This window comes from Ochotona curzoniae, unplaced genomic scaffold (genome assembly GCF_017591425.1).
Source record: "Ochotona curzoniae isolate NIBS_2020 unplaced genomic scaffold, NIBS_Ocur_1.0 scaffold_2587, whole genome shotgun sequence".
Classification (NCBI taxonomy): Eukaryota; Metazoa; Chordata; class Mammalia; order Lagomorpha; family Ochotonidae; genus Ochotona; species Ochotona curzoniae.
Genome location: NW_024467096.1, coordinates 2,351,135 through 2,376,880, shown reverse-complemented (window position 1 = coordinate 2,376,880; position 25,746 = coordinate 2,351,135). Strand labels below are relative to the sequence as shown.

Sequence of the window (25,746 nt, the reverse complement as noted above, 5' to 3'; positions counted from 1 at the left end):
ACTACCATATCCAGATGTGAAGACACAATGCAACATGCATCTCTGCTTCCAAACAAAAGATGGACTACCAATGAAAGTGCTGGATATATTTACACAATGGGATGATGGACTGTATGACATTGTCTGTACCAGCAATGTTGGGGCACACTGAGATAGCAAATTAAAAAAAAAAAAAAAGACAAAGGAAGCTTTGCTGGGTATGTTATTTTGTGCTGACAGTTTTTTCCTTTAGAACCTGGAATACGTCGCTCCATTCTCCTCGGGCCTGCAGAGTTCCCTGTGAGAGGTCAGCTGCTTGAGGTTTTTGTTTTTATTTTCATTTCTTCAAAACAGCTTTTTTTCTCATATTAAATTCTTCATTGACTCATAGGTCATACAGTAACATCATTTTCTTCAAGAAGGTTCATTTCTTCAGTGACATATTAGTTATTCAGTAACATGTTATTTAATTTCGTGGCACTGTAAATTTGTACTTTTCTTTTTTTTTAAAAAAAAGATTTATTTATTTTATTGGAAAGGCAGATATGCAGAGAGGAGGAGAGACAGAGAAAGATCTTCCATCTGCTGATTCACTTCCCAAGTGTCCGCTGGAGCTATTAGCTGTTCTAAAATTTTATGGACGAATAAATGCCCTTAGAAAGTTATCTTTAAAACAAAATGAAGGAAGAGATCCTTATTCCATCAGAAACTAGTACAGGCTGTGTGGCTTGAGTAAAAAAATAAATGTGGCTTCTGTTCTAAAAACAAAACAAAAATGGAGAAGAAACGGGAGCCAAGACTCAGAGACGTGATCTGCAGCGAAGGTGGCTACTAGTTAGCTAGCTACGGACTGTTCAAAGGCGATGGTTCATATAAGAGAAAACTAGTGGATTCTGCAGAGAGTGAAATCCTAAGCATGAAAGCATGACAAGGGCACCAACTGAGGAACCCACTGGCAAAATCAACTGGCACATGAAGGAACTGAGAGTAGAGATCTGAAATTTCAAAATTTCAAAATACGTAAATCGTTAAGATAGAAATTACCATTTAGAAACGGGCAGAAGCTATGAGCAGGAATTTACAGTAGATGGAACTAAAAGGCTAGTAATCATGTAAGAATCTGAAAATCACAAAATGTAAACTATGTAAAAGATGTATAGTTTATTAGAATGACAGGAACAAAAAGAATACAACTAGTTTGGTGGGTGTTTTGAGAGTGATCTGGCAGTACCTGGCAGTCTAAGTACAGAATACCTTCTATGCTAGCAATCCTGTCCATTTTCCCAATTAGGTCTGTGGCAATGCATATCAGGGTGTCCCTGCAGTGATGCTCATGGCAACAATAAAGAAAGCAAACTGGGTACAAAAAAAGAGCGACTATTTAAAAGGTGGTGGATGAATACCGCAGAGTATGAAGAGCCAAGCAAGTGAACATGTGGCAGTATACATTTCGAAACCAGTGTGCTAAGATTGCAAAATGAGAGCTGCTCAGATGTCATATGTCTCCTGAGAGCAGAAGGTCACATCACTGAGGAAGAAATGTTATAAAACACACAAAACCTAGATCAGAACAAAGCCTAGATCATACACAAAAAGACAGAGAAACATGCCAAACCATACGAAGGGGCAAAGAACAAAATCCAGACCTTCAGGGTAAAAGAGCTCCTTAAGAAACGAGAGAAGGAGGAAGAAAGAAAGAAGTGAAACCAAAGGATACAAGCTATGGGGCAATTATTGAGCATGGATCTCTTTTGGGTTCTGACTCTTGGTTCTGATTCAAACTATAAAAAACTAATTTTTGAGACAACAGGAAATGATTTGGTGTTAGCAAACTATTATTTAAAAGGTAGGAAAATGATAGTATACTGATGTTAAAAAAGAACCCCTATATTTTTTAAATTGCACATACTGAAATGTTTCTGGACAAAATGACTTGAAATTTGAGATTAGCTTCATGATACAAGGAAGGGGAAAGTACACATAGCAGAGATCAAACAAGAGTAGCTACAAAGTGATAATTGTTGATATTGGGTTATGGGATTTGGGGGAGAGAGAGTTATATGATTCTATATTTGATTACTATTGTAGCATTTTAAAATGAAGAGTTAAAAAAAATAACAACCCAGGTAGTGTTTAGTGAAAAAAGTCAAGCAGAATGAGATATATTATATGCCACCATTGAGATAAGCTAAACACAGATGCACACAAATTACACTACCATCACCACAGCAAAGAGACACGGGTATACATCAGGGGCACCTTGGACAGACGCCCTGGGTCAGCACACGTGAACAGGAGGAGCAAGGAGAAACTAAATGTTCTCGTGTGTGCTGCAGTCAGAAACAGATTCACCTGAACTCTAATTCTGATACATAAAAGGCAAAAAGAACCACCACCGCCTCATCAAACACTAAATCCATATGTACACAGAGAAAAGTTTGCATTAGACACTGCTCAAGACCAAATTAGAAGAAAAGAATCACAGTCAGTAAATAGAAAATGGTGGTGGAAACACTGGAGTCTACAATTGTTTGCTTGTTTTTCTAACCAAGATAGTGGAATTAAAATATAGGGAGGTAATTACTCTGATTATTGATTTCTAGAGTTCTTTAAAGACCAGGGGAAATTATCAGGGCAAACTAGGGGAATGGGCATTGCAGGTCCCTAGGAACTCAACTGGGAAGCCCAAGGCTAGGAGCAGGCATGTTGCAAAGCAGACAGATAACTATGGGAACAGACAAAGGCATGCTGGCATGGGTGAAAGGGCTTCTTACATGGAAGAGCGGCTGGTTTAGACACTGAGTGGAGGTCCTGCCTCCTGGCTAATCCGGTGTACATGCAGGATTATTTCCTGCTCAGAGTGACCATCTAGAGCTACTGTGTTGCCTTCTCAGAACAATCTTGTACACAGATCCTCACCTTAAAATAGCCAGTGACCCCTCATTTCCCACAGAATAGTCCACAATGATTAGCTGGCCTTAAGAGGACCTCTGTTGGTGTTTCCTGTGCTATTCATTTTATCTGACTTCTGATTAACTAGCTTTACAGGGAGAAAACTTATACAACATTAAAAAACAACCCTGTCATTTTTAAACTGTCATCTTAGAGATGTGTGTGACTGATGATAATTACATGTTACTAACATTTTAGTTAAATTGTGTCAAGTGCTGTACAAAGGCAGTTTTCAAAAACTTTTACTCCTGTGCTCACTTCGGCAGCACATATACTAAAAACTTTTACTCCAGGTTAAGAAAGATCTTTCTGGGCCTGGCGGCATGGTCTAGTGGCTCAAGTCCTCGCCTTGAACGCCCGGGATCCCATATGGGCGCTGGTTCTAATCCCGGCAGCTCCATTTCCCATCCAGTTCCCTACTTGTGGCCTGGGGAAGCAGTTGAGGTCGGCCCAATGCTTTGGGATCCTGCACCTGTGGGAGAGACCTGGAAAGAAGTTGGTACCCGGCTTCGGATTGGTGCAGCACTGGCTGTTGCGCTCACTTGGGAAGTGAATCATCGGACGGAAGATCTTCCTCTCTGTCTCTCCTCCTCTCTGTATATCTGACTTTGTAATAAAAATAAATAAATCTTAAAAAAAGAGAGAAAGAAACATCATTCTTTTTACTTTGTGACCTACCCATTTATGTGCACATAGTACATAAGGAAACAAAAGTCTCAACAGCACTATGTATCCTTACTGTATGTGATATGGTCACATTTTCTATTCTTTTCTTCTTTGTTAAAAACAATAGTGGTTATTCCCTACAGTAGTAAGCTCTGACCTGAATTTTGAAAAACATTACAGAGTTGCACTGAGGTTAGTGCCCACAAGTAATTGAGTTTTTAAATTTCACTTTAAGTAATTTAAATCTAAATGTGAATCAGACGCAGTGCAGTTATTTTCCATTAAGCACAGCGTTAGTTCGGATAGATCACATTCCATTCCAGCAGCTGTGATGTGTGACATGCACATGCGGAGGCATGTGCTGTTTGCAGTGTTACAACCTGTTCCTATTCTTGCTGTTAATTAATCGACTCAGTTCTAATTATTGTTTTCTAAGCACTTCTGCTGTAACAGGCTTATTTGAATGTTTCATAGAGAAAGAGGACAAGAGACTGCAATAGAAGAAGCTAACAAATTTCACATAAAAGCAAACTGCAGAGGTTTGTGGAGAATAGCTAAAGTCGCCACTTGCAGTGCTGGCTTTCCAGGATGGCTGCTCCACTTCTGAACCAGCTCCATGCCACTGAGCCTGTGAAAGGAGTGGGGGACGGCCTAAGTGCTTGGGCCCCTACACCCAGATGGGAGACTTGGAATAAGCTCCTAGCTCTGATTTTGAACTGGCCCAGATCAGGCTATTGAGGCCACTTGGGGAATGGACTAGCAGATAAAAGATCTCTTTATCTCTTTGTAGCTCTGCCTTTTAAATAATAAACCTTTTTTTTTTTAAAGTGTAATGTTTGCTATGAAAAAAAAATTTAACATATATAAATGGATAATATTAGAAGATACTTCCTTCAAATACAAGGTGAATTTTATAAAATGTTTTTCCATAATATTCAAAGAAGAATCAGGAAAGATAGTTGTTAAAAATGATAATTAAATGTCCAACAAATATTTTAAATGATTTTTTTAACAGGTCTGAGATTAGTGGATTTAGCCAGCTGTAAAACGAGATGGATTGCTGCACAGAAGAAAAACCAGGACCTGCACGGTAGCCACTGCCTGCAATGCTGGCATCCCACACAGGTGCTGTTCTTATTCTAGCTATTCCATTTCCTATCCAGCTGCTCCAGCCAACGTCCTGGGAAGTGCGGCAGAGGGTGGTTCCAATCCTTGGGCCCTGCACCCATACGCACGGCTCCTGCTTCAGCTGCAGCTGCTGCTGTCAGGAGGGGAGTGAATCACCGGTTGGAGGATCTCCCTCTTTTCCTCTCCCTTTTTTTTTGCCTCCCTCACCAAAGAAATATATTTTTTAAGAATAATAATAACAAAAGGAAAAACCCGGTGCAGCACTGGCCGTTGCGCTCACTTGGGGAGTGAATCATTAGACGGAAGATCTTCCTCTCTGTCTCTCCTCCTCTCTGTATATCTGACTTTGCAATAAAAATAAAATAAATCTTAAAAAAAAAAGAATTATATTCCCATTAGACAATTTTACTTTACAGGATTTAGGCAGGTTTCGACTACAAAAAACTTCTGTGACAGGAGAAGACAAGGGAAAAAGGACCAACTAAAGAGAGTGGTTAATGGAGCAATAAGAACTCACCATACCCAACTGGCAAACAATTCAAAAGGTTAAGTTCAGAGGCCCATTAACCATAATTGATAGTGATGGTTCCTGCATCCGAGGAATCTAATTCAATACTGGGGCATTTGAGCCCTTAATAAAAAATTATGTAAGGAAAATAAGAGCTTATTTTAAAAATATTAAATAAATAACTATATAGGTTGCATATGAATAAGGTAAAAGTGATAGAGGTTTTGTTTTTTTGGGGGGGTTTCAATATACTTCTGATAGAAAGTCTATATAAGTTAGTATTTTATTCTTTATTTACAAGATCGGCAGGTTCCTAAAAGTTACTATCTTAGATTTTTTTTTTTTTTTAACTGTGGGTCAACACTGAATGTACTGGTCATATCATACGACAACTCTAAGTATCCTCACCTTAACAATCTACAGAAGCTGCGCCGATAACTCAGCCGCTGGCTGGCTGCAGCGACACTGGGTGGGAGTGGTGGTCGGGGTGGGAAATACGCTAGTGTTGCAGAAAAAATTAAGCAGACAACTCCAAATTCTGAAAGAAAAAGAAAATAAATGTTAACCAGGCAACATACAAAGAGTGAATCCTCAAAACATTCACTGAGCATCAGCACCTTAGAATCCAATAGTGGTGTTGGCAGTAGTAGCAGTGTTGAAATGTAGCTGGTGAAGATGCTACTGGCAATGCTGATATCCCACACTGGAATGCATATTGGAGTCCTGGTACCCTGCATCTGAGTCAGCTTCCTGCTAGTGTGCCTAGAAGATAGTCCAGTTCTCCAGCCCCCTCTCCCCAACATGGGAGACCAGGATGGAGTTCCTGCCTTTGGCCTTGCCCAGCTCTGGATGCTGTGGCCATTTAGGGATTGAACCTGCAAATGGAAGAGCTCTGTCCTCACTCTCTCTCCTTCTCCCTCTTTCTCTGTCACTCTGCCTTTCAAATAAATAAATCAGTCTTACAACAATAGTACATGGGGTGTATATTTGTGCTAGTGGTTAAGATACTAGTTAGGATGTGTACAGCCCATACTGGACTGCCTGAGTCTGAGTCTTGGTTCTGTTATTAACTCCATGTTCCTACTAATACGTACTGTGAAAGGCAGCAGATGATGGCTCAAGCAGTAGGGTCCCTGCTTCTCCTATGGGATAGCCAGACTAAGCCCAGCTCTATCCTGGCCCAGCCTCTGCCACTGAAGGAATTTGGGAGAGTAAAGTAGTGGGTGGCTGCTATGTCTCTGAAACAATAATAAAAGCCAGTATATTACTATAAAAGAGATCTTAGAAGATCTAGAATGACTCTCCAATAGGTATGGTACTCAGGATATGAGAGAAGCTGGGTTTGTATAGCCAACTACAGGATTTCTTGTCCTTTGCGTTTATGAATCAGTTTATCAATTTCTGCAATAAAAGCAGCTGGGGTTTTAGTAGAACCGTATCAGTGCAAAAAAACTTGGGAATATTTTCACAATACTAAATATTAAAATTTCTAACACATAATCATGAAACGTTTTAGGTCTTCTTTAATTTCTTTCAGCAGTATATTGTTGTCTGAAGACTCCATTTTATTCTTTGTTCATTTACTTATAATTTTTATTCATTTTGATGCTATGGTAAATTAAATCATCTTCCTAATTTTGTGTTTCAATTGCTCATTGCTACTGAATAGAAACAGAAGCAATTTCCACATATTAATCTTGTATTGTAAGCCTTGTTGAACTTGCCTTTTAGATGTAACAGTTTATAACAGATTCCAGAGAATTTTATATATTCAAAAATCACACTGTTTTCAACAGTTATTTTTACTTCCTTCTTTCCAATCTGGATACCTATTCTCTCTTCTTCCTGCACAGCAGAGCAGGCTAGAACCTGTAGCACAATGTTAAATAGATATGGGTATCTTGGTCTTGCAGTCTCCGACCATCAAATACGATTGATAAATATATGATATTATCTGTGGCATTTCATACGTGAATTTTATTACATTGAGAGAATGCTCATGAATTCCTACTTGAAAGGGTATTTGCTAGGTTTGTCAAATGCTATTTCTTCGTCAATTAAGATGATCCAGTTTCTTGCCCCTTTGCTCTACTGATACAACATGCTATGTCAAGTTCCAGATGTTAAGTTAATCTTGCATTTCCAGAGTCAAGTCTCCTTGGCCACGGTATATCATCCTTTTATATGCTGCTAGGTTTGGTTTGCCAGTATTTTGTACAGGACTTTGAGTCAACATACACAAGAGATATCGATCTATAATTTACTTTTCTAATGGATCCTTTGTCTGGAATGATTTAACTTAAGAGTTTTAACCTTTTAGGACAGCAATTTGAGCAGAGTATTTTTAATGGACTTTAGATGTCAAGGGGTAATATTCCAGATAGGTTAGACTGGCAAATAGGAAGACACTGGAGAAGCAGCTGGGAAGCTCTGAGCTAGGGCCTTTGCCTGACTACATGGGAACCAGGAGCCAGAGAGCTAATACATGCCCATAGCACCTACATCCAGTCACTGAAAAGATACAGCCATTACTTAGGTTTTCAATAAAAAGAGTACTATGACCACAATAAAGTTTAAAACCCGTAATTCTGTACTTAATTAAATTTCTTGATTTTTTTTTAAAGGCACAAATTGTTACAGTGCATTAAATGCTTTATAAGCTGCCAGTTGCCTCTGCTTTATTTCCTCTATGCCACAGTTTTCATCATATAATCCTCCTGTGTAAAATCTCCACAGTGGCCTTTTCCTATAATGTGAAACTCAAACTTGCTAGCCTTGCCTGGGAGGCTTATACGGAAGGCTGGCACTCTCTACTCTATCTTCCCTCACCACGTTTCTCACCACTGCTAAACCACTCTGTGCCTGTAGGTGTAGCATGCACTGGGCTTTGCCCTTTATTGGGTGTTTTCACCATAGTTCTCTCTTTTTTTCAGTATATTCTTCATCCTGTCGACTGTACCAGTGTTTGGCTCTTTCTCAACCCTCAGGTTCTAACTTAAGACATGGCCTCCCCAGGAAGTACCACTTTACCTCTAAAACCCGGGTTAGATTCTCTTGCTATCAGCTCTCAAGGCAGTTGTAGGTCTTTGGTTATAGCACCCAGCACTATGTTTTACCGTGTCTGCTTACTTGCCTGCATCCTTCAGGAAACAAGATTATGTGCTATGCAATACTTAATCATAAGTGCACATGAAGAATAGAAAGAATACATTTTAAACTTAGCTTCCTGGAAGGGATATGACATAGACACCTTTAAACCAAGAGACAAGGAAAACATATTTTATGTGTGAGTGCGCATGTGCATGTGCATGTGTGTCTCAGTACTTCTAAGTGTTTCTAGAAAAAAGTAGACTGGAGATGGTTAGGATAGAATATAAAGTATAATAGGAAGAGAGAACACTTTAAATTACCTGCATATAATACAGTCTCTATGCGATCTTTAATATGAGCCCTACTGTTCTCTGAAGCAAGAAGAGGTGAGGTTCCATTGGGAGCTGGGACAAAAAGGGGTCCAACTAAAAATGCACATGCTCCACCAAGGTAACTGAGCATTGAAGCAATAGCAGTGGCTGTGGCTCGCTCATCTGCAGAAAACCACGTTGTGGAGAGGAACGGTGCGGCATTCATCACAGTGGGGCCTGCCAATCCGTTTAACAGCTGTCCTCCGTGGATCAATCTGAAATTTCAAAAGTTAAAAGCTGTTAGTATCAGAAGCAGGTATGTTCTAAGACAAAAAGAAATTCACCACACAGCAGTAACCATGGCAACAAGGATACATATTTAAAGAATATGACATATCTGAAAGGTAAATTAACTTCCCTTCTAAAAGGTATGTTACCTACCTGGGAGGGAGATCAAATACAATAATAGCTACCATTTATTCATCTCACAATATTTACCAAAGCCTCAGATTTTAGCCACATGCTAAACTAAGCACTTTCTATAACCTTGTTTCATTTACCTGTTATAACAACACTAGGTAGTGCCTATTGTTAGTGCAGACCAAAAAGATGAAGAAACTTGTCTAACTATTAATGAGCAAAGCTAAGAATCAGATCTAGGTTTGATGCCAGAGTTCACATTCTTTCAACTGTTAGACTGACACTCATTAAAAGATCCAATAAATGCCACCAGCCTCACAAAAATAAAATTGGGCTCAACATTTCATACCTACTCTTTGCCAAGTATTGAAAGTACAAGGAAGAAACCTAGTCAACAATATCTTATGAAAGCAAATAGATTGGCTAGGGAATTGCAGAAATGGAGTTCTGGACAAGCTCTGCCAGTGGCTAGTTGAAAGACTGTGGGCAAGAGAAAACTTTTTGGGATTCCAAGAAAATCAAGAGATTCCTATAAATCCCATATGCATTTATTGAGTACCTATTCTAACACAGTAGGAATCTGTAGTTGCTTGGATCTTAAATCTTTCTTGATCATAATTTATTCTTTTTTTTTAAAGATTTATTTTTATTATTTTTTTATTGGAAAGGCGAATATACAGAGAGGAGAGACAGATCAAGAAGAATGAGGAGCATGAATGATGAGGGTGAGCCAAAAGAGTTTCCTAAAGTAAAAAGAGAAAGCAATGTTTCATTTAAATCAAAGGTAATCTTCCGATCAGTAGGCCCTTCCAATCCTAAAACAATGATTCTGACTTTAATTGTAAGGGTTAGTGAAGGCTGGTTTCCTGTTTCCATTTCCATTGTAGTCTAGCCCATCTTATCTCAATAGTCTACTTAGCACTCCTGTATCTTGCTGATCAAATTCTTTTTTCCTCATTGCTTTCTCCACTCCCTGGCACTCACACTCATATTCAAGAGCAGCCCTGAAGGAGTAAAGGGGTCAGAGGCTCAAAAACATACACAGGAAAGGGAAGTAGGTCAACCAGTTTCACCTGGAGGTAGAGGAAAGGGAAGAAGGGATGCTGTATGCAGCATTTCAAGATACTAACTGCATTTGTTCCCGGCTTGTTTTGCTTACTAACTAGCATTTGTGTCTCAACTTTCACCTTAAGCCATACAGAAAACATGTTTTCTGAATGCAGAAGGAAATAATAAACAGGTATATGGGGAGAAGCACAAGTGAGGGGGAGGTGGAGATAGTGAATCAGGTTTGCTTTTATCTTCATAAATGCTGGGGAAAAAAATGATCAAGGGACAAAGTGCCAAGTGACATTAATGTAGCACCCTGGTAACAACCAGCTTTCTGTTAAGTTTTTTCCCAGCACAACTGACATTCTGTTTATCTTCAGGGCTTCTGGAGTCAGGCTCAGACACTCTCCTTATCAGAATGAGCTCATGAGTATCTGCCCACAAGTGTCTGATAAGTTTCAGTCCAGCCTAAAGTGCTATCAGGATCAAAAAGCAAGCAGAAATGAGTCCATATTCTAGCCCCTTAGGCAGGATGCAAGGACTATCCTCTGCAATACTCTATGACTACGCAGAAAAAGAATTCAAAGTTTTTGTGACAGCATGCTCTATCCTTTAAAAATGTGTAGTTTTAGCTATTGACCCTTTTAGAATCCATTAAGAACCTTTGTATCCTTCTAATAAATTCCCTCTTTTATTATAAGCAGACACACACACAGATCAAAGGTTAAGGTCTAAAGCTCCAAGCACCATAAATGTGGACTGAGGCTGCAGTGAATGCACTCACTGCCTCTTTCTTTTTTATCAGTCTCCAAGCTGATGGTTGGAAAAAATCAACAGCAGCATAAGAAATAGAAGCCTGATAGCATCTATCCTTTTAAATTTAACTAAGTCCACTGCAGAAGAAACATCTACACATTCAAAAGTAACTCCTGCTTCTTGTTCCATATGTCTTCTTAGTTGACATCTTTCCCTAGAATCATAAATACCTATGCAAATTCTTACCCAGCCAACTTTACCTAGGCACATAGGTGTCATCATCCTGTGAATAACTGTGAATCAACAGGGCAACCTTAGGAATGTACAAAACATGGGCAGTCACATGGGGTGAAGGAGCAACTTTACCTTCTCTGAAGCCTTGCAGAGGAATTTCTCTCTGGGATTATGCAACGCCCCCCACCTACACCCCTTAAAACAGCATTCTGTTCTATGTGCAGATTTATGGCTGTTTCAGTTCCAATCTTCTTGGTATCATTAACAGTCCTCCCCCTAGACTCACTATGTGAACCAGATGCTTACAATAACTGTTGGCCCCTGAAACCAAAGCTTTAGAAGGCCATATAGTCCCACAGTTGTAGCTGAGTCATTTTTCCCACAAGATCAACTTGCTTGTATATGGATTTCATGCTTTTTGTTTGTTTGTTTGTTGGCTTATTGCAGTTTTATATAACCACAGTGGGCAAGTTACAGAAAAAAGTAAAGTCTGAGGACTGTCTTCAGAATCAGTTGTATAGCATTCATGGAAAAATTTTCAACTTGCTCTGCAAAACTAAATTGAACATTCGATCCACTTCGTCAAACACAACATGTCAGGTACTAAGATCCAACAGGCTCTGCAGATGGTTTTTGTTATGACCAGGTGTTCTAACCACAATGTTGATATCATGCTGAACGCAATTAATCTAGCTTTGATAAGATATTCCACTTTGAAAACACGACACACGGATTTTTCTAGTTCTATTTCTTAAGTCTTTGGCTACTTGACTTGCCAGTTCTCACTGGAGATGAAATAAGTTCCATTGGTGAGTGGCTTTTTAAAACTGTTGAATTCCTTGGAGCTTTTCAATCATGGGGACGGCAAGATGGCAAAAGAGATTGTTTTCCCTGTTCTTGTTTCTGTTGAAATAGTCAAATCTTGTTCTTCACATAAGGAATAAAGGCCTTAACTTGAATAGGAAAGAGAAATATCACCCCTAAATCTTTTAGAAGCTTTATAGAATCATCAGAAAAAGTGAAATTTGATAAGGATTCTTCTTTCTTTTCCCACGTTAGGGTCTCCAGTTTATTATCACTCGATATATAAAAATTATCTAGAAGGACATTTACTTTGATTTTGCTCATATTCATAAATAACTTCTTTTGGCAGATCTATTCTTTTTAATTTATGAGATTTAGAGAATTCATCAGAAAGTTTGTTAAATCCTTCTCCAGCATCTCCATTTAGCCTCTCTTTCATTCAAGCTTTTTGAGGCTTAGGAGCATCCAAATAATTTGCAACACTGTTTTCCTTTGTTTCTGGAGTCATAAGGGAGCCTTGACTTGCTTCCTTCAACCCAGCATCAAACAACGTTTCAGGCTTATCTTGTTTACATCTTCATAACAACCCTGTCCACTTTCAGCATCTATGATCCTCTAATTGTATTGGGGCTTTATAGAGTGAGGGATAGCTCCTCTACAGGAAAATGGGAAGCAGGACTATTTCTCACACGTAATACTTAAACTCCTTCACTCACATAAATACCTTTGCCTCTCCTTCCTCCGACTGTTGGGCTCCTTCAAAGATGTATCCAGCTCCATAATGGGCCTCTAGAGTTTTCCAGGCATTACTAGCCGCTGCCTCTGGGCCCAGTGGCCACACTACTTCCAAGTAGTGATAATGTACAAGGAAACAGGAATAGTGTGTCTGCCTCAACATTATACTTTTCTAATTTTTTCCATTCGAAAAGCACAGTTTGTGATGCAAAGATAGAAGAAGACAGAAGGAGAGAAAAAAGACTTCTCACCTACTGATTCATTCCACAAATGCCCGGAACAGTCAACACTGGGCCAGGTCAAAGCCGGGAATCTGGAATTTAATCTGAGTCTCCCACATGGGTGGCAGGGAATCAAGTACTTGACACATCACTTGCTGCCTCCCAGGGTGTGCATTAGCAGGAAATTGGATCAGAAGTAAAGTGGGTAAAGTGAGGACCTGAGCTAGCCTAAGCACTCCAGTATGGGATGTAGGTGTGCAAAGCTGGGCCTTTCCCACCACACCACAATGCCTGCTCCAGGTTTGAGATGAAGGGGTATCCACATCCAGTTTACTCAATTATCAGGTCATGATATTTCTCACTACACCTGCTGAAGAAGTCCCCAAAGAAAGACCACCAACACGGGATATTTCAAATGAAAATTAAAGGTCACTAACTTGTGTGGCAGGGAGAAGGAAGGGGAGGCAGCCTATAGTTTTATGGTGCCACTGTAAAAACTTCTCAGGAATGAAACAAGCTGATTTAGTGTTTAAAATGACTAACATTAGAGGAGAATCAAGATGGCGGAATAGGGTAAGGACACGTTTAAACGGACGGAGAAACATTTAATCAGGATGAAGCAGAGAGGACATATTTCAGGAAATAGAAAAGGACAGAACAACAGCAGGGGGTACCTGGAGACTAACAGACACAGGAAAGCAGCGGGAATGGCAGTGTGGTGTTGCAGTGAATGATATTCCAGCTCGGCGATCTGAACTCCACCAGCAACCAGGTGGGAAGGGACTTTCACTGGGAGCTTGGGAGGTGAACCCAGACAAAGAACTGTCCGACCTGCTGGTCCCTTTGATTTGACCAGGAGCAGAGACAGAGCAGCAAATCTCAGGCAGTGCAAGAACAGAATGAATTTCATAGCCCAGTCACCCCCTTAGAGCTGAATTGGGCGCCATTTTGCGTAAGGAGAAAAGGGCAAGGGAAAGGACGGAGCATGCTCTGAGCAGGGAGTGAGCTCATTTCTGACTCGGTGAACTGCAAAGACGTGGCATTCAATGGGTTCCACCCCAGACAGGTCTGGGTAGCACTCGGATCTGACGGCCAGCAGATCAAGAACTGTGGTGATAGCACATCAGGTGCCATTGCACACTGTGACAATAGCTTTGGGACTGCAGGGGACAACAGTGAAATGCGCATGTGCTGAGCTTGCGAGAACTCGCTGAGGTCCCACAGGAAATAATACCGACTGTGACATTGTACCAGTGAAAATAGGTCCGTGTGGCACCCAGACCTAACGTCCAACAGGTTCCAACAAGATCAGCGCCACCAACAACCTAACTAGATAGGATGCCTGGTGTCTCTCTGATCCTGGAACCTACTCCAAGCGGAAGTGGGAGAAAGGTTGCAGAGACAACAGTGCAGCCTCAGCATGGTATCAGAGGAGGTGGAGAGTGATGAGCCAAGAGCTGGGGCTGCGGAGACCATTGTGGATATCTGACATAAGAAGCCAGACCTGGAACTCGCTGGAGGTTGTGGCACAAGTGGCTGCAAGCAAAAAGTTGTGTGCCAACTGAAATAAGTAAAATCGCATTGTAGACCTGTGGGTTACACAGCTTAGAAACCTACCACAAGGAGACGACTCTGCTAACCAGAAGTACAATGATCAAGAGCAAAAGATGAGACAAAGGCACAATGAATATTACTGAGCACTCCCCTGCAAAGGAGCAAAACCCTATGCCAACCTCAGAGTTAACTGAGGAAGACATTGAGAAAATGGGACACACAGAATCCATAAGACTCATTTTGAAGATTCTGGTCAAAAATGAGAAGCTCATGCAAGAGTTCAAAGAATTTAAGGAAGCAACAAAGCAAATCAAGGCTGATATATCAGAAATTAAGAACACAGTAGAGCAAATTAAAAGTACAACAGACAGTCTCCAAAATAGAAGAAAGCAAGCAGAAGAAAAAATCTCAGAATTGGCAGATATCTCCTGTCACCAAGGGGAAGCAAACAAAAAGCTGGAAGCAGAGCTGGATCAGGCCAAAAAAAAGTATTCAAGAATTGAAAGACACTCTTAAAAGGCCAAATATAAGAGTTATGGGAGTCCCAGAAGGTGCAGAAAGAGAAGCTGAGTTTGCAAATGTATTTAATGAAATAATCAAGGAAAATTTCCCTAATCTGGAGAAAGAATTGGGAAACAAGATCCAAGAGGGACACAGAACGCCCAAGAGGCTTGATCAAAAGCAATCTTCACCAAGGCACATGATCATCAAGCTCTCTTCAATTGAACAGAAGGAAAAGATCCTTAAATGTGCACGTGAAAAACATCAATTGACATATAAAGGAATGCCAATTAAACTCACAGGAGATCTCTCACAGGAAACTCTACAGGCAAGAAGAGAATGGAGTGACATATTCCAGATTTTAAAAGAAAAAATTGTCGGCCTAAGATAACATATTCAGCAAAGCTTTCTTTTGTCTTTGAAAATGAAATAAAGTTCTTCCACAGCAAAGAAAAGTTAAAAGAATTTGCCTCTTCCAAACCTGCCCTACAAATGATACTTCAACATGTTCTCTTCACAGAGAAGAGGAATAGCACCTACCAAAACCAAAGGCAAGTAGGAAGAACATCCCAGGAAAACGACAACAGAAGACTAAACCAATGAACAGCCCATTCCTAAAAGGACAGGACCAAAGTACCACCTATGTATATTTAACTCTGAATGTAATTTGCTTAAGCTCGATCAAACATCATAGATTAGTAGACTGAATTAAAAAACAAAACCCATCTGTTTACTGTCTGGAGGAGACACACTCCAACAAAGATCAGCGGAAACTCTATCACATGGGTTTTGTTGTTTTCTCTTGGTTTCATCTCTTCAAAATACTTTCTTCTGATTAAATCATTCAATGTCTCGTAGATCATACAGTGGCATCATTTTCTTCAAGAAGGTTCTTGATTTTCACTTCTTCAGCTACATGTTAGACATTTAATAGCATGTTGTTTAACTTCTTGGTGTTGTTAATTTCTCTTTTCTCTTGGATGTTGATTTTGTTTTTTGGCTCTTCATTTAAGGGAAGGTATAGTAGTTGTGTAATGGAGACTGTCATATCTAGTAACATGTCATTTAACTTCATGGCATTGTAAAACTCTATTTTTCTTTCTATTGTTGATTCTGTATCATGACTTTTCATTTAAGGGAATGTACAGTAGTTATGTAATGGAGACTAACAACCAGATGTGAGGATGCAGTGTGGTATGCATTTCTGTTTCCAGACAAAGATGGACTTACAGTGAAACTGTTTATATTATATTTTGACAATAGAATTCTGGACTCTCTGCCATTGTCCATGCCTGCAATGATGAACATATGACTGAGTATGAAGAACTATATGTTAGTAATGATATAAAGGAACTGCTGGGGGGGAGGGAATTGGGGAGGGAATAAGGGAATATGGAACTGTATCATATAATGATAGCAATAATAATAAAATGTGAAAAAATTACTCTAACATTAATTACTTTCAAAGTCATCATGCACATGCACACACACACACACACACATACTCCTCACAATGAGCTCAGGAAACTCAGGGTTCTACAGTACCTTAGAGTTTATCTTCTGAATTCATGAGAAACCTGGCAGGAAAACCCAGTCCCATTCTTTCCATTGTTGTTCTCCAGAACTCAGTCCTGGTCCTTCTCGCTCTTGCATCCTAGAATCTCTCATGGCTCAGCTGTTACTAATACGACAGTCACTGGTACTATGTGCTGGTGACTGTGATGCCATGCTAATCTGTAATACTGAAGTGTTTGCCTGACAGTGTCTTCTATTGTTTACTGCTAACACCCCATCTCATGAACAGTTTGTGAAAATATTATCAACTATCAGTGATACAAAATCAGAGATAAGGCTTTTCTAGAAAAAAAAGTTGTTTCTGAAAATCATGCAAACATTATTACAAATCCTAAAAATGACAGGAAAAGAGATGAAATAATTGTAAAGCATTTAACATAAATTGCAGTCATTATTGCCTCAATCAACAAACTTGTGTTGAGCACTCACTCCAGGTGGGATTGGCATTGTGACAGGCATACGGGAGTATAAAAATAAATGATATTAAGGCCTTGCCCTTAATAATCCCTAAGAGTAAGTGAAGAATTGCCTATCAGCCCTGTACCAAGAGCAAAAAGAAAAATAAGGCAGTAAGCCAGCCTGCTCTGTGTGTATGTGGTACATGCAGGGGCAGATGGAGGCCCCTGCATGGCCTTCTCTTCTGACCTCCGGCTCCAGCCTGTAAGATCTGGGGCTTCACACATCTGCATGTGAAGCTGAAGATCTGAACTCTCAGGAAGCTCCAGCAGGTGTCCTTCACCCAGCCTCTGTGCCTGGAAAGCACACACCAGGGATGCAGTCTAACTCTGGAAGAACATGTCGGGGGAGGAGGTCTGTCATAAGAATTTCTGGGGTATTTACAACAAGCACAGGAATTAGGCTGTGTGTGTCTGGCTGACGTAGCTCCTTGGCATGTGACTTCTCACCTGAAAAGGAATGGCCACACTGCTTAAATTCAGTGTGGGACACTCTCAGTCATGGAGCTGAGGCCAGAGACCCTGTGGCATGGCTGAGAGGTGGTCCTGGCAGTAACAGTGGGGAGACAGAGGAAGGGAAGATTTGGAGAACTATTAAAGCAACAGAGGTGGTTAGGTGAATGACAGGTTACTGGGAGAGAGGACATCTCTAAGTTTATAGACATGTCCAATGGATAATAAAGGCTGGGAGACAAGGAAAGAGATGTCATGGTCAGGGAACAAACACCAGAGAATTCTAATGTTTTTAGGAAGGTCAGATGAAGCAGATTCTAGAAAGACAGCAGGGAAGAAGCAATCACAGAGGCAACAAAAACAGTAGAAGAAAAGCTGGTGTCACAGCAACTGGAAAAAGAAGTTTCAAGAAGGCCAGAATGTGTGGTGGATGCCATCAACTCAAAAGGGACAGTTCTTTACACCCAAGTGGGACCAGCAGGCTGAGTTATGAGCAGCGCAATTGTGATCTGAGATTTATACTTGTGTGAAAGTGGAAATTTAATACAATATTCATCCTACTGGTCAGAAACAGGCATGGGAACAAAAATTAGTTACACAGGTCGAGCATCCCTTGTCTGAAAGTCTAAAATCTGAGATATCCCAGATCTGAAATTTATGCAACATGACACGCTAAATTGGAAAACTCCATTCCTGTTACAGGTTGCAGTCAATACACAGGTGGACCAGAAATACTGCACAAGATGATCTGGATAAAATGAATTTCATGTTTAGTGTTGGCTCGCCTTTCCCAAGCACCCTCATTATGTAAATGCAAATATTTCAAAATTAAAAATCCAAAGTCCAAAACATTTTTTGGCTCAAGTAATTTGGATAAAGGATACTTGACCTGAGTGGAACATAATAAAGGGGAAAAAATCCACTCAGCTTAAAGAAATAGTCTGAACAAACTGTTTCACATGTTGAAAATAAAATACAATGACCTTAATGCTTTATAAGCACTTGGAAAGAAGCTAGTTTTCGGAAACCAGAATGTACCAAAAGCACAGAAAAAATAAAAAAGAAGCACTTCATGATCTTCAGTAAAGTGAAATCAGGTCATCTAAGGCTACGTTTTCTGTGTCATCATTACATGCCTCAGTTTTGATGTGGCAAGTTAAAGTTCTGTTTCACAGGGGCCAGGGCCATGCCTTTTCCATTCCCTTCAAAGCACCTTATAAAGTGGTAGAGCAGTACAGATGTCCTCAGAAGGGTGTGGACTAGTTCAAGTACAGGGAACTGTCATCACTGAATGTGTTCTAAAATCCTTGCAAAGTTATTAAAAATCACCCATGTCATATCAAACCCACTTACAAGCTTACCAAGTTCATCAAAAAGTTTGAATCAGTCATAATAATAATTTAAAAAGGATAGTGAACAAATATTCCAAAAATAAGCTATTTATAAGAAACTGTGGTGGGAGGTCATGAGTATTTCCCCAAATGCCTGCAATGGGCCTACAGTGAAGAGGAACTAAAGTCACATGTCTTATGTGAGTAGCAGAAGTCCAATGACTTAACCCATTATAACTGCCTCCCAGAGTCTACACCAGAGACTTGAAGCCAGGTACTTCAAAACTGAATGTCTGTTTTAATTGCTAAGTCAAATGCTATGCCATACCAGAGCTTTTTAAAGAAGATGTCTGAGGTCATGCAGCATTAACACCTCAAGCACAGTGGCCTTGGAGGGGTTTGAGGAGCCAGCAGTTTGAGAAGGCTGTTCTGCTTCCTGGACAAGAAGCAGAAAGGGAACAGTCCAAGCTGCCCATTTACTCCTGCTTGCATACCTGAAAATCAGGTACAGATCCAGTCAGGGGATTGCATGCCTCCTGTAGCCCAGCAGGTCAGACACAGAAAGAGCTGGCTGGCAAGGGGGCGTGGCCTCCCTCTCTGCCCAGTTTCCTCAGGCTAATGTTAACCCCTTCCTCTCTTTATCCATCTATTCTTACTTTATTCCTGTTTCTTCCTTCCTCCCCTATAACCCCTAAGCCAACTTTATCCCATTCCTGCTAGTTAGGTGGAACAAGGGAGGAGGAGCGATCCTTGCAGGCTGAGCAGAATCACTAGGTTAAAGATACAGTATCCCCTGTAACAGCAGCTACAGAACTGGGATGGCCCGGACAAGCAAGCCAGAGTGCAGCTGCCCACTGGGGTCAGGACTGCAGAAACCTGCTAGCCAGGAGAGGCTCCAACAGGCCCTCAGCCCCTGGAGCTGCTGCCCAGACCTGCCACTGCCCCAAGCACCATCAGCTCCCAATTACTACCCTGGTGGTAAAAAGGACAAGGCCTGTGTGGTCTATGGGATGACATTCACGCACAGCTGCACTCCTTTTCAGAATATTCAGTAAACAACAGCTTTTCAAACAAATGCCAGTAGCTGAAGTTCAAAGCAAAGATCTATAGTTCATGTTTGCCAATGTTCTTGACATTTAAGTTGGCACAAAATGATATTCTGGTATCCCAACCTCTGTTTTCTAATATCTTGGAATATCTACAATTCCGATATTATTCTTACTTAACATTAATACTGGTTTGTTGGTTCATAGTTGCAAATTTTATAGCTGGACAGGGTGTCAGACCACAACTAGGTAACCTTTCCTCTTCCAGGGAGGTTAATAACACATCCAAAACACCATTTATCATTTTGCAACTTACTCTAAAAACAACGGGAGGAAAGCTAATCATGTACCCATGGCTGGAAACCAAAATTATAGAACAGATTCCATCGTTTTACTGTCCCATATGGCTTCATTCTAAAGGTTCTCTGTTAACATCTGTTAAAAAAAACCCACCCATTGCCGAGATAACCCAAGTCCTTAAGATGCAAAAGCATGAGGTGACTCTCACATTTCTATTCTGTGAACAGGTTCACTTTGTAAATCTACTTTCTTATGACTAGCATTAACAAAAAACTTAGAGATACTTCCTCGGAATAAGTCCAGTATTCTTAAATAATTCTACGAATTAAAAATTTTGAATTAATAATAACCACTCATATTTATGGGTATATTAAAAATTTATGTATTTGTGATATGAGGTAGAATTCATAGAAATATTCTCCTCTGAGACTCCATTTTTCAACAATTCAAAATTTTCTTCCAGTTCCTAATCATTGCACATCAAAATAAACTCACATCACAGCTGTTCTTGGATATCAAAAAAAGCAAAGATGCTGGGAATACTTTTTTCCTTTATTTAACCCAAGAAAACATAAGGCAATAAGAAGGGTTGGGAATGGCAAAGACTACAGAGAAAAAAAAGCTAGGAAAGGAGAAATACAGTGGTGGGACAACAAAGAGCCTTCTAAAAGTTTTGTTAGCATAGCTTCACCTTTCTTTTATAAACATTTACCTTCACTTTTGCATGCTTCAATAATTTTGCTCAATTGGATTCAATTAAAATACTGAGCATGGGTGTGGTCGGGCATCTGCACTAATGGGAATACATGAATATTGATGACTATTACAGTCTTGGCCCCAGAGAAGCTCATAATAGCTTAGCAAATACTAGCCTATAAACACAGTGAAAAGACTGGATTAGATTTTAAGTCTTAACTTCCAGCCTTAATAAATATATTAACAATACACATTTTTGGTGAGCCACAATTTTCCATTTCTCTGGAGATATTTTATCTATTTTTCAGGATTCTTGTTTATTTAGAGCATGACAATCTCATGGTAAGGCACATGGTCTACAGAGACATCTGCTTCCCCCGTTTGTCTCAGACTTTTTTCTTTTTAATCTCTTAATTTTTATTTTGTCCTTTTAGTTAAAAGTACATAAACTCATAGAAAACGTTGTAAATAAATGTACAGAGAAAAAAAAAGTTCATAAACTCAATATCTCAATTAAGAGAGCCACTATTCATATTTTGGTTTTTCAGTGTTTTCTCTCAGTCTTTTTTTCATTGTATCTTTCCTTCTCAAAATTTAAGTCTAGATAATCAAAGATATACTATTGAACATACAGCTTGATGTACTAAATTACTTTAATATTATAGTTTATCATACATATTTTTCACATCTCACTGAAGAGTCTTTACAATCAAAACAACTGTTAACAGTTTTGTGACATTTTATTACACACAAATAAAAAAATTAGTCCCTTTCATGCTAGTTATCTAAGTTGATTCCAACAACTTTTGGGTAATATTAATAATACTTGTTTGATAATATTTTATGTAAATAACAGCCATTATACAAATTGTTTCATTAGGATCTGCAAGTCAAAGTATGTGAATATTTTAGGACTTATAAAATGTACTCCCAAATTGTTTTTCAGAATGACTTGTGACAGTTATATGCCTGTCAATAGTGGTCTAAAATACCTTTTTCGTCAGAAGCAGAACCACTATTCATGACACACACGTGTCTCTCTCACACACACAACTGGTGTGTTAGTTCTCTCCTGCTGTTACAACATGGTAATACAAAAAAAAAATTATAATTTGAAAGTTCTATAAACTGGGGTCCAACTTGGGGCTCTACGGGTTAAACCAAGATGTTGGCAGGATTACGGTCCTTTCTGAAGGTTCTGGAAAAGAATCCTTGGCCTCCCTTTTCCAGTTTTTCCCACTGCCCACACTCCTTAGTTCATAACCTTTCTATGTTCAAAGCCAGCAGCTACGTGTTGAGTTCTTCACTATGTGTTGAGTTCTTCTCCTTGATGAATATTTTGGAACATACCAGCAGCACCTATAGAAACCCAAGATAAGATTTCTAGCTCAAGGTCAGCTAATCAGGAATCTTAATTCCATCAGTGACAATAGTTGTCCTCTGCTGTGTAACTTAACACATACAGGTTAGAGAGATTAGGAGGTAGACATGGGGAAGGGGCAGCCATGACTGTGTGGATCACTGTTGTTAGGTCAAAAGACATATACTTGTTTTAATTTATACTTCCTCTTTGATACTCTCCCTTTTTCTTTTTGCATATTATAGGCTTCTTACTTTGGACAAGTGCTTTATACTTATATCTATGTTATTTACCTATTATTCAGTTGGTCTATTTTCAAGCATGATATTTAACATTTTGGAAATGTCTAATCAATCCATTTTTATCATTTTTCTGGTTACAAAAATCTTTCCCATGTAGAATCAGATGAATATCTCCATATACCACTTTTCAGTTAAACATTAAACTGTTCTGCTTATATGAATTTGACACATAATCTAAGGTGAGATACAAAATGACTTTTTCTTTCCAAATAGGCATCAAATTCATCTGTGATAGAGACAATAAGCTATTTCCCCAGTGTCCATTCTACTTTCCTGTTAGTTATAAAGCATTTTAAAGGTTTACTGGGTAAGCTACAGTCTACATTTCCAATGCAGTTAGCTAAGGCCAGGTTGCTAAGCGTGGGACAATGAGATTAGACTGGGAAGGCTTCAAGTTCATCATCTTGGAGGTAAAACTATTCCCTTGGCCTTCTTCCTATTGAGTGGTGGTTACGGTTCTGATGAACTGCCTGTCAAGGACATTTCCCAAAAAAGCAACCAGACAGAGGGATTTTAGGTCCCTCAGGTGACCTCGTAGAGCATATAACTGCCTACTTGCCCACTGGCCTCGGTTCACCAGGCAAATAAAAACAGTGTTATGTTGTTTCAGCCATTATATTCTGGGGTCTCTTCATTATAACGTGTTCCCTAATAAAGATATTAATTTAAGAACTGGGGTGTTGCATTCACAAAGGTAAAAACAGAACTGGCATTAATTTAGAGGTTAAGCTGAAAAGGCAGACAACTTGTACACTACAACAAAAGTGCACTGATTGAAAAAAATCAAAGCCTTGCTCTGTGTTTCCTGCCCCTTGCTGATTAGAGGATGAACTACAAGAAAGATATCAAGTCAGGCAAGCATTAACTGGTTTGCAAGCGTGGACAGAAGGGACAAGAGTTTTGCTAAGAGTGTCTGCCAGAGACCTGTAATCTAAATATAATGAGAATCAGAATCTGAAGCCTCAGATTGCTTCTGAGTCATAAATGGCAGGAAACAATATGACTTATGAAGCCTATCTGGCAGTAAAGATCAGGATAAAGGTGTTATTTTCCTACCCAAGCCTACTTTTTTCAGATGGCATCAAGGTAGCTACCACTAAAATGAGGGAACAGGGATGGGTCAAACACAAAAGACAGTAAAAGAAAAAGGAGACTGAGTACACATAAGAACTCACACCAGAGGCAAAAACCTTGGGGTGTGGCTATATTTACATGGAAGTTTCATAATGCACACACATCAGAACACTACTAAGTGCTGGAGCGAAATGCATTGTGATGATACTACACAATGTTCTACAGCAGTTTAAGGCTGCTTCATCCCTAAACTGACCTTCAGGACTTCAAATCAGCACTGGCAAGAAACTGAAATGCAAAAGAAAGCGAAAATTCAAGAAGAACAAAGTCTAACAATCATTTCAGGCGCGGCCCCTGGGGATAATGGACAAAAAGAAGGCTTCTAGAGGACAAAGCAAAAGTCATAAAGGACAATCAAAGGAGTTTCTCCCAGGAATGCACAAAGACCTGAGAGAACACAGAGATCCTGGAGTTGGATGCAATAATTGGGCATGGCTTTGGCTTTTCTACTTTGAAGAAGCAGCAATATGTTCTCTTTGGGGAAAGCGCGGAGTATAGATGCATGCAGGCATTTGATGCCAGACACTACTGTCTCCATGTATTCTTCCTTTCTCTCTTCTGTTAAAGCATCCTTGAGTTTTAACTAGGCACACTGCTGCTGAATTAAAAATCCTAGCCCTCTCATACTGAGAAGTGGCCATGCAGTAGGTCTTTACCAATGAGACTTGAGTACAAATGATACAGTCAACCACAGAGTCACCACTAAAAGACATAGTCTCTGGCTCTTGATGTCCTACTGCATCCTGCTGTGGGTTACACTGAAAGCATGAGGATGAGCTAGTTCTGATCATATGGACAATGTGATCACTCCAGGGGATGTTGGAACAACTTCAGGGAAGGAACTGGGTCCCTGAAGGACCTTGCATAATGGAGCTGACTGACTGCCTTAATGGCCCACTATCTCTTACTTTAGACTGCCTCTGGAGAGAAAAACTTTTGTCTTATTGCATCTATATATTTTAGTACCTTTGTTGCAGAACTCAGCCTGTATTTAATCAAAAACACACAAAGCTTGCCAAATGTTGCCCCTTAGATGATGACTTAACAAAATCTTGGAATCAATATTTGTAAGTACATCTATGTCCATTACTCCACTCAATTTTCAAACACGCTTATTTATTTATTACTTCCAAGTTATCTATCATATTTGCAACACATTTCTTCCAGTATGCAATTAAGTGATGTATTCTGAAGCACAAAGGTTTCAAGTGTCGATGTGAAAATGTTTCCCTTTGTGATTTTCTTTATGATTTATATACTTGGAAAAGAAAGTAATTTCTTTAGAGAACAAGATTCATTTTCCGGTATCCTGTCTCATACAGCTCTCCAATTCATCTGGAATATAATTTTTATTTAATTCATTTGAGAGGTAGAAAGATAAACAGATGGTGACAGATACAGAGAAAGCTACCATCCTCTGGTTCATTCCCCAACTGTCTACAATGGCTTGAAGCTGAAGCTGGATGCTGCAGGCAGGAGCCTGGAACTCAATCAAAACATCCTTAAATGGGTGGCAAGAACCCAATCATGTGAGCCATCAACAGTTCTTCACAAGGTCCATGTCTGCAGAAGTTGAGCCCAGAGGTAGAGGTGGGTACCAACCCTAGCATTCCCACATGGGACAGGGGTATCTGAATCACTGGGCTAAATGTGCTCTCCCTGCAGGAATACATTCTGACACAGGGTACAAAGTAAATATTCACCTGTTCCTAATATGTAAACAATTCGCAGAAACACTATTTAATACCATGTGATTTATTTCAAAATCCTACTGGTTTTTGTTTTGCTATATAATCAATTATTACTAACATCTGCTTCTGGCCTATTTTGTTCCTATAATTTTGCTGCAGGTATCAATAAAGTTTTAAATTTTTGTTCCTTTTAAATAAACAAACAAAAAAAAAAACCCTAGAATAGATAGAGAACAGCAAGGAAAGCTTAGAGACAGGAAACGGGCAGTGGGGATGCACTTATAACTCACTGGGTAGGACACAAAGATTAGTTACTCCTCACTAGGGTATTGAGGATTTCTCTGTACACCCCTCAGAAAACTGTTCACCTAAACTATTGACATATGTCCTGTTAGAGTTATAGAGTTAGACTACCTGAAAAACAGCCAGGTTCTGCACTCATGCTTCAACGCTATAAACTGCTAAATACTAAAATTAAAATAGACATGAGACAG

General features: G+C 39.6%; 1 protein-coding gene and 1 pseudogene across 2 annotated transcripts in view; both read right to left on the bottom strand.

Moving 5' to 3' along the window:
- Positions 1 to 25,746, bottom strand: part of SLC49A4 (solute carrier family 49 member 4) — an 83,813-nt gene that overhangs the window by 29,435 nt on the left and 28,632 nt on the right. For both annotated transcript variants that reach the window (XM_041003058.1, XM_041003059.1), the window contains exons 3-4: positions 8,644 to 8,909; positions 5,642 to 5,771 (exon numbers count right to left, since the gene is read on the bottom strand). In XM_041003058.1, the coding sequence (XP_040858992.1) occupies positions 5,642 to 5,771; positions 8,644 to 8,909 (396 nt within the window). The remainder of the gene's footprint in view (positions 1 to 5,641; positions 5,772 to 8,643; positions 8,910 to 25,746) is intronic.
- LOC121171363 lies at positions 11,230 to 12,915 on the bottom strand (annotated as a pseudogene).